This window comes from Nyctereutes procyonoides, unplaced genomic scaffold, assembly GCF_905146905.1.
Source record: "Nyctereutes procyonoides isolate TBG_1078 unplaced genomic scaffold, NYPRO_anot_genome, whole genome shotgun sequence".
Taxonomy (NCBI): Eukaryota; Metazoa; Chordata; class Mammalia; order Carnivora; family Canidae; genus Nyctereutes; species Nyctereutes procyonoides.
In genome coordinates this window covers 52163892-52180573 of record NW_026575126.1, presented here as the reverse complement: position 1 = coordinate 52180573, position 16682 = coordinate 52163892, and the positions used below count along the sequence as shown (strand labels likewise).

Here is a 16682-nt window from a genome sequence, read left to right as displayed (position 1 = left end):
GTATTTTAGCAAGGATCACTGATTCCTCTGGACATCTGGCTCTCCCAGAAGCCAATCTTGTTTTGTGCCTGGCCCTTGTCACAGCCTGGTGAAGGTTACGGGCTCCTCAGAATACAATTTGTAATGCAGAAAATAAAATACAGAAGACTACAAAGGAAACCAATTAAGCTAAACTTGTTGAGAGCCTGGGTGGGTTAGTTGTCTGCCTTCTGCTCGGGACATGATCTCGGGGTCCTGAGATCAAGCCCCACATTGGGTTCCCTGCTCAGCAAGTAGTCTGCTTCTTCCTCTCCCTCTGCCCATCCCCCTGCTTGTGCTCACTCCTCTGTCAAATAAATAAAACCTTTAAAAAATAATAAAATAAACCTGTCAAAATACTTGTTCAATGTATGTGTTATATTGTGTTCTATTACTTCTTGGTGAACATGATTAATCAAAATGCCCACTTGGTGAACATGTTACACCTGAAATGTGATATGAACATCATACAGCTGACTTCTTTGGTGATAAAGTCCCAGCTATGTGACTACTACTGTGGCTCATTGCCTGTAACAGTGGAGCAACAGGCTAAGTTTGACTGAGATTTGTAAAATTAATGGTTTTGTTTTTTTTTCCCCCTCATCTAAATCCATGGTTGCCCTGCCAGACCCTCAGGTAGTAAGCAGACTCTGAGTTAAGAACTCTGCTGGGTGCGGGTCCTGGTGCTGGGTCTGGAGAGAGGCCTCAATTTGGCCCAAGCCTCACGGCTCATCAGCATGTTCCACAAGAAACCCCAGCATCCTTCCAACAATGTCCTCTTTGACCTCAGCTACCTAGTTTTGGCTTCTAGTACTTACAATCAAAAGAACATCACCGTCACCTTTTACAGGGCTGAGTACGTGCCAACTGTTCTAACCACGTATGTATATTCACTCACTTCAACCTCACAACAACCCAGAGATATAGACACTATTATTTTATAGATGAGAAAACTGCAGCCAGTCATGTGATGTAACTGCCTGAGCCTGCAGAGCTGGAAGGCAGGGGAGCAGAGATTCCACCCCAGACATCTTGGTCCCAAGACCTGAGCCCTTAACGACTAAATGGCACCCCCTTGACTGTATAGAGAACCTCCACTAATATACCCCAGACCTAAGATGAATGGAAAATACCCTAATTTAGTAGCATCTGGCTGGCTTGGTCAATAGAGCATGAGACTCTTGATCTCAAGCTCTTGAGTTCAAGCCCTGCATTGAGGGAAGAGATTACTTAATGAAAAAAAGTTAAAAAAAAAAATACATTGAGTAATTCAAACATCTGACTAGAAAACCAACATGCAGATACAGATAGAACATCCCTGCACTTTTAGGGCTGAGAATGAATATAAAGCAGATCAAAGAAGGACATCACCTTCTTTTTGCTCTTCTGGCGAAACGTACCGGAACTATTAATAAAGTAGAAAAGAAATTGCAGAGGAATTCCAGAAGGAATGATTCCGATGGTCGCATCTTTCCATCAATATTAATCATCTTTGGAACTTCTGGAATGAGGCTAATAGCGGCTTTGAAAAAGGCATCAGCTGCAAGACAGGAGAACAGTCTGTGTTTGAGAGGTCTGAAACATCCAGGTTCTGCTTTCTTCTTCAAGGGGCCTGCAGGGGTGTCCGGAGTGTCCCGTGCAAGTCAGGCCATGCTGAGGGCCCCATAGCACAAGCAGGCCTTACAAGAGGGTCTCTGCAACCCTAACCAATTCGTGCAACATTCAGGGCAGAGGGCACTGCCGTGGCTTCCCATCTCCCCCCTCTCCCTCCTTCCTTCACTGAACAGCTCACCTCGAAGAGCCTCACACTGGCTTGAATAATTAAGTGAAATAAGCAAGCGGCAAATTTTTTATGAAAGCCAGAGATCATAGCTACAGGGCCTAGGGGCTCAGCCCAGACCAGTTGCCCAGACCCTTGGATGCACCATGTGAGCGCAGTCACCAAGCCCACTTCAGAGCTGGGAACTAGGGTGCGGAGGGACCAGTGCCTGGTCCTATATCAGGGTCCTGGGACCACTGCGGTTCTCGCACTGGAGGGTGTGGGGCTGGGGGAGGCACAAACTCTGGTCTGCCTGCGTTTATGCTGTAGCGCACCCTGTATGTTAAACATCTGAAGGAATCCACACGTGCACACACATGCACACATACACACAGCTTTAGAGACTTCTGACTAGGTGATTAGTTCCAGAGAATCACCTGGGAGAGAAATTTTTCTTTTTTTTTTTTAAAGATTTTTTTATTCATGAGAGACACAGAGAGAGAGGCAGAGACACAGGCAGAGGGAGAAGCAGGCTCCCTGTGGGTAGCCCGACACGGGACTTGATCCCAGGACCCCGGGATTACACCCTAAGCCAAAGGCAGACGCTCAACCACTGAGCCACCCAGGTGCCCCAAGAGGAAGATATTTTAAAAAAATATTTAGTGTTCTGTCAAGAAGACCTCAAAGGGTGAGGGTAAGCAAGGCAAGGGGAGAAGAAGAGGAAGAGGGGGAAGGGGAGAGGAAGAGCTGGGAGGGACGGAGCACTGGGAGGACGAGACGGGAAGGAATGGATGGGGAGAGAAGGACAGGAGGTGGGGGCTGAGCTGGAGACGGAAAGAGTTCTTTCTAGAACTGCCAAAGTATCCGCCATGAGAAAAGGCCTCAAGGTCAAAACAGATGAACACTGACCTGACAAGTGAAATCTTAAACTACCCAACAAGATCAAACGTTTGCATGGTCTAAATAAATATACTTCCACGCTGAAACGACTTGCAGTGATGCGGAGAGGACGCAGCACTGGCACACAGCATCCTGAACTCACACCGGAACCCCATCCAGCACCCAGAGGGGCAAAGGCAACAACGAATGCCTGCCCTCCAGGAACAAAGGCCCGCACTTAATGAGAAGAGTATGTGTCTGCAGCTGGAGAGCTGGGCCTTTTTCGCCTTTTCTTCAAAGCAAAAAAAAAAAAAAAGACAGCACCATGATTAAGGAAAGACAGCTCTCTCAGAGGCTTTCCAGAAACTTCCTTCCAAGGCTTTCTCTCCCAAACTGAACTCATAACCTTAACCACATTCACCTAAGCAAATTCATGAAGCACCAGCTTCACCAGCGGTGAACAGGCACCTTGGGCAACAGAGAATAGGGGGTGGGAGTCAACATCCCTCAGTAGGGTGTGAGGCCCATGTGATCACACTACTTCTATTTAACACCTACTTACAGGTGTTGTGTTGTCCTTGGGTCTGGGTTGGGGGTCAGGGAGGGGAGGTGGCCCTTTGGTCTGGGGGTTGGGGAGGAGGCACACAAAGCAGTCGATGTTGATCTTATGGGACAGAAAGAGACTACATACAGGGCTTCTGGGATGACACCTGATGTGGACTCTGGCAGACAGGGGCAGAAGGTGCAGGGTCTTGTGTCTCAGAGACAGTAGTAAAAGTCAGTGTCTGTACCACTGAGACTCCTAGGTCTATGGGAAGGTACAATCATCTCCGTGCCCACAGGAGGAAACAAGCTCAAAAAGTGAGTGGCCAGGTTAAAGCAGCCCAGGGATGGTCAAGGGCATTGCCCATGCTGAGCAGTACGATCAAATCTGCATTAAAAAAAAAAAAAAAAAAAACATAGCCTGCAAATCATAGATCTGATAAGGGGTTTATGTCTAGAATATATAAAGAAGTTCTCCAACAACAGCACAAGTAACCAGGTTAACAATGAGCAAAGGGCCTGAACAGACGTTTCTCCAAAGCAAATACACAAATGGCCAATAAGCACATGAAAAGATGCGGGACATCAATAATCATTAGAAAAATCCAAATCAAAACCACAGTGAGATTTCATCACCGGGAGATAACATCAGGATGGGCACCATGAAAAAAAAAATCAGGGAATAAGAAGCATTGGCAAACACGTAGAGAAACTGGAATCCTGATGCACTGCTGGTGGGAACGTAAAATTGGTGGTCCCTCAAAAACTGGAACTAGAATTACCACCTGACCCTGTAATTTCACTTCCAGGAGTACGTTCCAAAAAAATGAAAGCAGTGACTTGAACAGATAGGTGTGCGTGAATGTTCCTGGAAGCACTATTCGCCATAGCCAAGAGGTAGCAAAATCCTAGTGTCCATCAACAGATGAATGGAAAAGCAAAATGTGGACCACACACACAATGGAGTATTATTCAGCCTTAAAAGGAAGAAAACTGCAACACATGCTACAACACAGATGCATCTATCCTAAAAATATCATATTAAGTGAAACAGGTCAGACAAAAGGACAAATACATAGGATTTCGCTGTCATGAGGCAGAGTCATCAAATTTGGAGAGCAGAGAGCAGAATGGGGAGAGGGAAATAGTTATTGTTTAATGAATATACTTTTAATTTGGTTTGGGATGATGAAAAAGTTCTGGAAGTGGAAAGGGGTGAGGGTTACATGGCATTGTGAATGTACCTAAAGCTAACGAATTGCATACTGAAAAATGCTTACAGTGATACATTTATGTCACTGATATGTAACCACACTACACGAAAAAGAAACAGAGCTAAATCTACCCCTGACATTAACCCCCCTGTAAGCTCAGACAGGCCTAGACTCCACCAGGTCTGGCTGTCCTCCTTCTGCAGGAAAAGCTCTCTGTCCCCATGGCTCTATAGGAATTGCTTTCTGGAGAAATCATTAAGTCCATAGTGAACAAGGTGAAGAGCATCTCTCAGCGGAAACGAAAATTCTGCTAAGAACTTGAAAGACCATTTATTTATTCTATTTATGTGTTTGTTACCAAGTGGCCCCGAGAAAAGTGCCTATTATTATGCCTCATTAAAGAGGGAGCAGCTTTGTGCTCTGTTCCTCACAAATGCCCCACTCAGTTCCCATTCCAAAGGAGAGAGCTAAAATAAACGGTTATTTAGGGGTTGGGGCAGGCAATGTTCCAGAGTGTTCCAAAGAGATTTTTTATTTCTATCCTCAGAAGACTTACCCCATATAAAAAATCTTATCTAGGAGACATCTCAATTTTGACTTAGTAATTAGGGCTCAAATCCTATGGTATACGAAATGAGTTTTTGCTCCTGGAGTTCAGAATAATCACATCAATACCATAGAAGAGTTTTGTGTCTATTAAAAGCCCTGGAAGACCATCCAAGATAAAATGGGCTAGATATGTTTTGTTTTTAAAGATTTATTTATTTTAGAGAGAGAATACGCAAGAGAAGAGGGAGGGAGGACAGGAGGAGGGAGAGCCAGAGAGAGTATGTGAGCATGTGTGCATCTCTAGCAAATTCCCCACTGAGTGCAGAGCCAGACATAGGGCTCAATCTTATCACCTGAGCCAAAATCAAGAGTCAGATGCTTAACCAACTAAGCCGCCCAGGTGCCTCTTGTTTTTTGTTTGTTTTTGTTTTAAGACATACAGAGAAAGGAGAATCAGATTCCAATCCATAAAGACTATTATTCCTGTTTCACTGGGGGAAGGAAAACAAGAGCATGTACCAGATTCCCTATGCTGTATCTTTTTCTACCTGAATATTCTGAGGTTCCATGGAAGTAGGTTTCTTATCCATATCCCACTTAAAAAAAAAAAAAAAAAGGAAAGAAAGAAAACCAAAAATACCACTCAGGCCTGGCTGGCCCCACCCTAGAGTGCACTCTGTTGGAGATCCTACTTGGGGTGCTGACTCCTCTACCGAGTGGCATTCTGTTGTTTCCATATAGTCATCAACATGTCCTCTAGCACTGCTGGCCACTGGGTGAGGGCAAACACAGCCATCATCCCTGCTCACAGAAAGAGGGACTGCACGACTCTCAGAGCCAGGAATTTAAATTGCTTTATCACAAGAATCATCAGAAGCCTTGCTAAAAATACAGGTTCCCAGACCCAATATTGCCGATGGAAATGTATTATGGTACAGTCACACTGCAGGACCTGGCAGTTCCTCCAACTGTAGATGGATGCTACAAACACACATACACATACAGGCTACGATATGGATCAACCTTGAAATCATTAAAGCTAAATGAAAGGAGTCAATCATAAAAGACCCGTATTATAAGACTGCATTTATATGAAATAGTAAGAATAGGCAAATCCATAGAAACAAAGAGAAGACTGGTACCTGCCTGGAGCTTGGAAGAGAGGGAACAGGGAGTGACTACTTAATGGATTGAGGGTTTCCTCTCAGGGTGATGAAAATATTCTGGAATTAGTGATGAAAGTTGCACAACTCTGTGAATGTCCTAAAACCCACTGAATTATACTCTTCTTGATAGAGGGTGGATTTTATGATACACAGATCAATCAGATCTCACTAAGCTGTTATTTAAGAAATATATGTGAATTCCCAGATGCCACCTTAAATGTATTGAACACACTACCATGAGACTTGGAAATCTAACTTAAAAAAAAAAAAAAAAAAAAAAAAACCCTGAATGGGTAACAGAGCTACAGGATTCAAAATTCCAAAGGTAACATTCTTTCTCACTCCCATTTCCCACCATCCAATTACCCTTTCCTGAGGCAGAGAATTTAACTGCTGCTTGACACCATTTTGCAACTCCCTTCACCCCTACCTCACACTTAACAGCAGGTCTTTAAGATTATTCCATGACTGGGGCACCTGGGTGGCTCAGTAGGTTAAGCATCTGACCCTTGATTTTCACTCAGGTCAGGATCCCTCCCATCTGCTTGTCCCTCTCTCTGTTCCTCCTCTCTCTCTCAAATAAAATCTTAAAAAAAAAAATCTATTCCATCATTGTACACCTTCATCTTTTTAAAATAGCTACAAAGTGGAATCTGGTCCATTTGCGTTGTCTTCCAATTTGTGGACGGCAGGGCGAAACACATATATGATTTACCATCTTGACCACTTGGTCCACTGTTTCTTTAAACAAGCTTCTCTAGTGAATTTTAGAATTCAAGAGGTTTGAAAAAAAAGAAAAGTTCTAAATTGTTGAGATAAATACAGACTACGACTTTCCAGTCATGAATGGCATACTCTGAAAGGCTGAACCCGGAGACATTCAGCCAGATGCACACACAAGTGGACAGCAGTGAGGAGACTCAGCCAGGCCAGGCTACCCTGTCACTTCATATATATAATAAGGGCCACAGAAGCTTGTTAAAACGATTATAATAGTTTTTGATAATTTTCTGAGATTTCAGGCTTTCCTGTTTCCCATTCTGGGCAATTTCAAAGGGTCTGCAGAATGCCAAAGGAGCATATTCCAGAAACCTTTGTAAGGACATGGAGAAGTCAAACACACTGAAAACATAAAGTCACCAAAAGAGGAGGATGGTCAACAAAATATATGTCACTAGCAAACTCTGGAAGAAGGGGAGATGTAAACAGAAGCCTGAAATGAGGGCTTAGTTGAAGATACTAGGTGAGCTGTGTTTGGATTATCCGGGCTGCCTCTGCTATAAATGAGGCAGCTGTTCTCTATGGAGGAAGGTATCTTTGTATCAAGTCCAAGCACAGTTGGAGAAACAACCCAGCAATAAAGGACTAGTTAAAATTGTTGCAGCTAATAAAGAAAACAAGGTACATCTGTTCTGTTTTGATATATAAAGAGGTCTAAGATTTATTAAGCGCAACAAAACGTTATAGAACAGTGTATAGCATGACCCTATCTTTGTAAGAGAAGTGTTATGTGCTTATGTAGATGCATAAAAAAAGTGAGGCACTAGAATGCCCAAGTATTAAGTGTGATACAGGAGTCGTGGCTGAGGGTGAAGATCTTTGACACACTAAGTTACTGTTTGGGAATTTTCATTTAAATCCCTAAAAACTCTTCTTGAGCATACAAAGGCAATACAAATATGTTATAAAATTTTCAGGCATGGGAATGTACGAAACAGACCATGAGGCAATGAGGTAGACAGAGAGATGGTCACAGGGGTATCTGGAGAGAACCCCCTTCTTTCTTTACCAGAGGCAAGGCACCCACCACTAGCACTCCTGCTGCTCTAAAGGATGTCTACCTTGTGTGAGTAAAGCGAGGGACTAAGGGTGGTGCCCACCTTCCAGAGGCCCAGGGAACTGTTCTGTTCCCCACAACCAATGCACCAAGAAGTTTGCTCTCTCATTAGCTGCTCCATGACATGAGTCCTAATTCAGGATTCAAGCTCTCTAGACAGCTTCACTTGCCTGGATTCTTCTCGAGGCTTTACAAAGTCTCACCGTGTGGCTTGGAAGCTTTTTCCAGCTCCGGTAAGACAGCTTGTGGCCTCCCATAGGCATGCTCACCTCAAGTGCCCACTGCTGTCTGTTTTGTACACCAAGGCTGTGCATATGACTCTGAACGATACAGAGACTAAGATATCTATCAACTGAACAACTACTGGAAAGCTTCAAAATGCTCAGGATTAAGGTGCCAGTTGCCCATTGCTGGCAAGAGCAAAAAACAAAAAAACATCAAAAAACAACCCTGGAAGGAGTCCAAATGTTTTTCAATAGGAGTTTAGGGGAAAAAAATGGAGGGGGGGGGTGTTTGGGGAAATAATTTACAGCACTTCCAATAAGAAAAGAAAATGAAACTGAACACTGAATAGTCATTACAAACAACGAGGTGGATCTTTATATACTGATATGGGTACGTGGGAAGGGGCAGTGGGAGAAAGACCAAGATTTAAGTGAAAAAAGCAAATTGAAAAATACTGTGGAAGACGTGATCCATTAAGACACATGGAAAACATGTGGAAGACTGCATGTATATATGAGAATGCAGACAGATGAGGAGGGAAGGAGAGCACATGAGACAGATGTGAGAACAAACGAGTATTTCTAAATGGAGAAAAAAGTTAAGAAGACTATCCAAATTGTAAATGATGGCTATTTTTTTGGATGGGAGGAAACAGAGCAAATTACTGGTGGCTTTTATTTTGAAGTTTTTTACATTTTTAAGTTCTACATTTCTTTGTGGGGACTTTTTTTTCTTTTTTTTTTTTTTAAGATTTTATTTATTTATTCATGAGAGACACACAGAGAGAGAGAGAGAGAGAGAGAGAGAGAGAGGCATAGGCAGAGGGAGAAGCAGGCTCCATGCAGGGAGCCCGATGTGGGACTCGATCCTGGGTCTCCAGGATCAGGCCCTGGGCTGATGGCGGCATTAAACCACTGAGCCACCCGGGCTGCCCTTTGTGGGGATTTTTTTCAAATGAGCATGAGATACATATTTTTTAACAAAAATCATTAAGACTTAACATACAGGTTGTCTGTTTTTCTACAGAAAACAGGAGAGTACCTCCAAATACCCTTCATACAAAAGAACATAAACTCAGACTAGAGCTGTGACCTTGAGAGTAAGGTCATCCTTTTGTGTCAATTGACGTTGTCAATACAGAATGTGATTCAGTATGTGAATCATAAGAGACAGCCAAGAAGTGATAACCTATAACCTACCTTTTGTTTTTTGTTTTTTTTTTTAATAACACATTAGGTCAGTGCTAATGGGAAATTTTTACTATCCTCCAGAGTCATAAACTCCCAGGGATACACAAGACAACAGAAGCAATTTGCTCTGATCCCAAACACACCTCCAGAAATCACATGTCCCCCTGGGCAGCAGAGATGGACAGCTCTCAGTCCAGGGAACTCTAGGAAAGGAAACATCACTATTTCTTAGGACAAAACGTCACAAGAGGGTGAAAGATCCCCTCCCATTCCTTGAATACACTTGATTAAAGCAGGATTCTGGCTACACTGTCTCAAGTTCTATCAATCCTATTGCTAAACAAACTTACCAGTCTTCAACATTTTCCTAGGTTTGGAGTGACGACAGCACTGTTGTTACGGACACTGTTGTACAGATGTACCATCGGGACATAGCCCACTGCCTCAGACTTTGTATTTTGGAAAAAGTGGTAATGTCCTCCCCACCCTACCCCCGCCCCCCAAAGTGGTATTAGGAGGTAGGGACTTGGTGGTGATGAGATCATGAGGGTGGAGCCCTCACAAAAAGGATTAGTGCCCTTATAAGAGAGGCCCCAAAGAATGCGCTCACCCCTTCCACATGCGAGCACACAGTAAGAAGATGGCTGGCCGTGAACCAGGAAGTCCTTGCCAGATACTGGATCTGCTGGTAGCTTGGTCTTGGTCTTCCAGCCTCCAGAACTATGAGCAATAAATGTCTACCCTGAAGCCATGCGGTCTTCAGTATTTTCATTTCAGTGGGCCCAACTTCAGTCTGTAATGAAGATGCGCTGTTACCAGTGGCAGGGGTGCCTTCAGGTAAAGCCTCAAGGTCCAAATGGACACGTTATTATCTATAGGTGAGTTATCCATAAAGATTTAGTGCTGTTTATAACTACCTGTGTCTTTGTAATAGAATGCTGTTATAGCAGTTTGTTGGGAGGATTTAAGGGGCTATGCTATTTTGATAATATGTATGTAGAGTAAGATTTAAAAAAATATGAATGCCTAGAAACGATTAAATACTTTATCCAATGCTTACTTGTTATCAATGACAGCTGAATCTAACCTTGATTTTGCCATCTGGTTTATATGGAATGCCCTTTCGATTCAGCACATTGTGGAAAGTTCCCTGGGGTCATGGAAATGACTTCTCAATTCCCCTGTGCCACCCATGTTACCTGACTTATGTCTTTGGGGTAATGCACAGTCAACACGCCTTTCTAAAATCCCTGCAGTAGCTCACAGGAGGCTGTGAAGGGGTCTATGTGATATCAGTTTTGGATTTCCCTGAGCAGAAAGGATTAAGTTTCTCACATCTGGATTCTGGTTATTTCCTACACAAGCTTATCTACTGTTCCATCTATGATAATTGGCCTCCAGCAACCACAGGCACCCAGGGCTAGAAATAATACTTTGTATTGTGGTTACAGGAACTAACTAACTTCAGGGAAGCCCAGGGGGTTAGAAAGAGCACTTGAAGTCAGATTAGGCCACTTATTTGCTGGATGCTCCTGGGTAAGCCCTGTCCTACTTCGGAGTCTTAGTTTCATCATCTGTAAAATAAATGTAAATCACCTTACATACTGAGTAAGACTAGACTGCTTTGCGAGGAATTCAGGTCTCTCATCAGCCCCCAAACTATCTTCCTAACTTGATCTCCTATTCATTCTTTCCAGAAGCATGGTTTCCAGCCAGCAGGTTTTTTTTTTTTTTAATTATTTATTTATGATAGTCATGCAGAGAGAGAGAGGCAGAGACAAGGCAGAGACATAGGCAGAGGGAGAAGCAGGCTCCATGCACCTGGAGCCCGACGTGGGATTCGATCCCGGGTCTCCAGGATCGCGCCCTGGGCCAAAGGCGGCGCCAAACCGCTGCGCCACCCAGGGATCCCACCAGGTCTTTGCTCCCGCTGCTGTCTCCCTCTGCCTCATTTCAGTATATAACAACTCCCTCCCTTAGCCTCCTTTAATGCCACTTGTTTTATGAAGTTTGTGGTTTCTTTTTCTGTTGTTCTTCCAAGGCAAGGGTCCTCTCTCTCTCTTTTCTAAAATTCTGTTAAACATTTTATGAACATCTTGCACATTTATCGTGGGTAGTCTTGTGTAATTGTCACCTAACCTACTCTCCCCTACCAGCATGCAGTCTCTTTAAGTGCATTCCGGATCAGCACAATGCTGGGCACCGTGGCTTGCTTGTGAAAAATGGCCAAGAAATGCTGGCAGGAAGAAGCAAATCGTAGACATTTACTAATGGAAAGAGCTGAGTGAACTTATGGGAAGACTCTCCCTTGCCCGTTTTCTGTGGGTTCCATCCATTCCAGGCCCTGAGACTCCCTAAAGTAGATGGACCGGGTGTGTTGGGATGTGGGCGACAAGCTTCAATTGTTCCAGCAAAAATAATCTGCTTTGTCCATGATCACCAGAAAGGCAAAAATAATCTGCTTTGTCCATGATCACCAGAAAAGTCTCAAACTATACTGTTTGAGAAAACAGTCACATCAAATATATTCTTCAGAATGGTGTGTCAATGGAACTAGTAAATATGACCAACCCCAGAGACTTGGTAAGTGGAAGAAGGCCAGTTTTCTCCATCATAAGCTGCTCGTTACCCTCCAGGAGGAGGATAAAACATTATCTCTCTCCACATTATTGTCCAGGCCACCTCTATTAGCAGTAACAGTTCCCAGTAGCCACTGGGCTCCACAGTATCAGGCCACAGTCTCTCCTCTTTGCTTCCAGTTCTTCACAGAATAAACCAGCACAACAGCTTCATTCCACGTCTGTGCACCTCAGGATATGTTTGAACCTAACTTCTGTTCTTTTATTTAAAACTATGAAAATAAAGTATTTAAAACCTGCTAGGAGGGCTTTGATGGGATTTGCTTCTGAATAGCAGAGTTCCTTCGGAGTTACATCCATACCATGGAAGGCATCATACCATTTATATGTATCAATATTATTAAGAATATCAACCATCATTATCGTATGATTACCGCACATTCACTCAAGATTTCTTGAGCACCTATGTGGTAGGCAATGTGCCAGGAGCCAGGAATACAACATCAAACATGATAGGTAAGATTTCATGGAGCCATTACTCTTATAGGGGAGAAAAGCAGACAATTATTTACATATTTACTTGTTAAATAGCAGTCCCTCCAGTGAAGGACATGCCAGGTGTCAGGATCACACATTATATAGAATAATGCGACCTAACTCTGGGGGTTGAGAGGCCACGGACGGTATTCCTTAAGAAGTAGCTTATAGGGGCACCTAGGTGGCTCAGTAGTTGAGCATCTGCCTTCGGCTCACGTCCGATCCCAGAATCCTGGGATGGAGTCTTGCATCAGGCTCCCATAGGGAGCCTGCTTCTCTCTCTGCCTCTCTGGGTCTCTCATGAGTAAATAAAATCTTTAAAAAAAAAAAAAAAAGTGGCTTGTAAGCTAAGCTCTGAAGGATAAAGATGTTTAAAAAATAAAAGAAAATAAAATTTAAGAGGGGGAGAAAATTCTGGAAAGCACTATTAATCATAACAGAAAGCATTATTATTAATGAAAACAATGAAACTACTTTGCTTGAATTGTAGTCTCTATCATTTCGTCTTTGGAGGCACAGCAGATCCTGATTGGTCTGTTCTCCAGGATAATTCAGCAGGGTTCATCTTAAAAGAACTATTGGCTTTCCTGTGGATTTCTCAAGGTTTTGCATATGAGAAGTTTGCTTTCAGAATCCTGAAACCACAGAGCTGTCATTTTATGTAGAACTCCACAGCATACTTCTGTCTTTTGAGAGGCAATTTTTTTTTAGGATTTGTATTTATTTATTCATGAAAGACACAGAGAGAGAGAGAGAGAGGCAGAGACACAGGCAGAGGGAGAAGCAGGCTCCATGCAGGGAGCTTGATGTGGGACTCGATCTTGGGTCTCCAGCATCATGCCCTGGGCTGAATGCAGGCGCTAAACTGCTGAGCCCGAGGCAATTAGATGAGGTTAATATTTACTGAGCAGCTACTGTGCTAGCAAGCCAAGCTCTCAACTCTCATTTAACCTGCAACAGACAGGTGCCGCAGCTGAGCTCTCCACTTGACAGATGAAGACACTGAGGGACAAAAGGGCCAACCTGAGGGCATCCAGCTTATAAGTGGCAGAGTCGGGACCAGGGGACCTGAAAGTCAGTATCAGTGAGGGATGCATCTCAGTACCCTGATGCTGGCCAGATACACCCAGGCTTTCACAACTCCCATCCATGTCTTTGTTCAAGCCCCTTACCCCACCTGAAATGCCAAGGATTCCTTCACTCCCCACTCCTCCCAATAAATATATGTTCTCCTGCTAAGACCCAACTTCAACATCACTTCACTGTACAACACCCTCCTTTCTCAGATTAAAAGCTGGAAAGATAAAGGAACTAAGACAAAAAAAGAAAGGGCAAAAGATTCTGTTCTTGCTGTGGCCTAGTAATAATGTTCTAGAAAGAACCACTCACAAATAAAAGCAAGAACTTATCTAGTGAAGTGGCTGAAAGAAAAGAAAGACAGGCATCTCCAGGTGAGAAGCACAACTCTGTTTCTCCTAACTACTGGGGGCAATAGGTGGCTTTGGAACAACACCCACCCTCCACCCCCAGGCCCCCCACAATCCACTCCATGTGCTACACCAGTATGTCCAAAGGACTAGAACCAGGCCTCCCCTGTAAAAAAGCCTTTCGTCAGCATCCCACACGCAGTTCAACGGGGTTTAAGGTCAGGCTGGACCCAGTCCTGGCAAAGCCACTGCCCAATAAAGTAGGTACAACTGAGGCTGGATCGGAGAGACCAGAAAATGAATCGGGGGAAGAGGACTGTTTTAGAACCAGCTGAGAGGTGGGGTGTGTAATGGAGATGAACAAAAGCAGCCCATTTCCACAAGCTTCATTTAATTTATATGTAGCCTTCCCCTGCTCAGTAATTGAATGTATTATTTATTTTGGCCAGCAACTGCTGCATGTGGCTTTCAGATCAACAATAATAGGCTTTTAAGGTTCAGTGCCATAGCATTTAGAGACTGGAGTAAAAATCAGCAGATAAATTATTAAACATGAAGTGGACGCCACATTCCTGCCCCTCCTACAGTGGCCTGAAGTGCGGGGTGAGGCTGATGAGGAGTCCAGGGCACTAACCACCCATACAGCGTGTACCAGGCTCTTCTGACACTGCTTATCTCCCGGTGTGGACTGAGGCCACTACAGGTGGCACAATAGAGCAAAAGCCACCCATGGCTCTCATTGAATAGTTCTTGGAGCAGCAAATCTTTGAGGATGGGGAGCCTTTATTTAGCTTAAGATTTTTTTGTTTTACCTTTAAAAACAAAAATAGCATGATATCCCATATGGGATCCAATCATAATAAGCTTGCCTGGGATCTACAATATTTTAGATCATGGTCCTTAGTTTCTAAGTCGGGAGAAGAAAGATCTAGGCTTCTAGAGCCTCCACTTTTAAAGTTCAGGGCACTAATACCAGCAGCTCACAATCTGTTCCTAATATTCTAAATTATGCCAAACTCAAGGGTTCCAAAATTAAGTCTACTATTCCTGAACTCTTTAAGAGGGAACAGTTTATAGTAAGTGCCTAGGTGGCTCAACTGGTTAAGTGTCTGCCTTTGGCTCAGGTCATGATCCCAGTGTCCTAGGATCAAGCCCCATGTTGGACTCCCTGCTTGGCAGGGAGCCTGCTTCTCCCTTTCTTGCCCGCCCCTGCTTGTGTTCTGTCAAATAAATAAATAAAATCTTTTTTAAAAAAACAACAAACGATCTTTAAAAAAAAGATTTTAAGTGTCTTACATCAATCTCAGCTAATTAATCCAATCTAATCTTAATTTTACATAACAACAGGTTTTTGGTGGTGGCTGTACATTTTTGTTTTACCTCGTTTCTTGCTCACCCATCATCCCTACCAAAGCAGGTACCAGGACAAAGTTCCATGTTTACCAACACACAACAACAGCAAGTGGGGGGAGTGGATAAGAAATACACACAGTAAGAAAACAGATCAAAAGTATAATGATCACAAGGAGGATAGTACAGAGCATGATAGACGAGGAAGGTGCATTCAGCTAAAGCAGTGCTTCTAGCTAGAGTGGACAGCAAGGGCTACCCCAACAACTAACCGAGGCTTGGTTTTCATCACCTGCCTGGTAAGTGAAACAAAAACAAAAACAAAAACTCAACCAAGTATCTGGGAGAAGATCATTTTAGAAAGAGGAAATGGCAAGTACAAAGACTCTGGGTTAGAACACAGCTTTATATGTTCAAGCCAGTGTGGCTTAAGTGTGGCGTAGGATGAAGACAAAAGGAAGGCAGGCACCAGACAGCCTGAGGACTCACAGGCAAGGTGTTTGATGTAATTCCAGATGCAGTGGGGAGCCGCTGGAGTCCCCAGGAGTCAAAAGCAAAACTAAGCAGAGTTTGAAAAGGCTCATGGGTAGCAATCATGTTGGAAGACCTCAGTGCCCGGAGCTGCCCCAGGTAAATGAAGATCCGGATCAACGTACCCAAACTGCCATGCCAAGGACCACTCTCCAACCAGCCCAGAGAACCCATCCAAAGCAATGGCAGCAAGTGGTGGATGGTTAATCTTGGCGTTATGAACTGTGAGGTCAGGTGGGGGATGGGAGTGGAGGTCAGACCACCATCGGAAACATCAGCCCCCTCATACGGTGCCACAGAAACCTCCAAGTTAGTCACTTAGGCTTCCCAACCGTTTGCCCTGCAAATGCTCTATCACAGCAGCAAAGAGCATGGCCTTGAGTCAGACAGATCAGGGGCTGAGTGTTGGCAACTGAGCCCCTCCCTGCCTCGGGTTCTGGGAAAGGAGGCACCAACCACAGGACCACCTCATGCGGCTGTTGGAAGATAAAATGAGACAATATGTGCAAAAGGCTCGCCACATACAAATGCTCCATCAATGGTGCCAGGATCTTGTCCTCTCTGTGTGATGGCCTGCTGGGTGGCTCCCTTGATGCTGAGGCTCTGCATGCATGCCTTTGACACATGCTGTCCCAGAAGGTGACAAGCACAGCCTGTAGCAAATACCTGTGACTCCAGCACTCTGCCTGAGGGCTTTCTCTTGGCTCCAGGGCAGAGCAGGCGAGGGAGCCAGAGAGTTGGTGATCTAGAAACAGCCCTCAGCCAATGGCAGATGGAATACAGAGTCAAGAACCCATTTTCCCTGCCCCTTGGGTGGGGCAGCGCGGAGGCCATTTGACACCCCCTCCCAGAGGTCCCTCTTGAGAATATACCTCAGC

General features: G+C 44.1%; 1 protein-coding gene across 4 annotated transcripts in view; it reads right to left on the bottom strand.

The window, feature by feature from the left end:
* Positions 1-16682, bottom strand: part of VPS35L (VPS35 endosomal protein sorting factor like) — a 124770-nt gene that overhangs the window by 30326 nt on the left and 77762 nt on the right. For all 4 annotated transcript variants that reach the window (XM_055340620.1, XM_055340619.1, XM_055340621.1 and 1 more), the window contains one exon: positions 1419-1558. In XM_055340620.1, coding sequence (XP_055196595.1) covers positions 1419-1558 — 140 coding nt within the window. The remainder of the gene's footprint in view (positions 1-1418; positions 1559-16682) is intronic.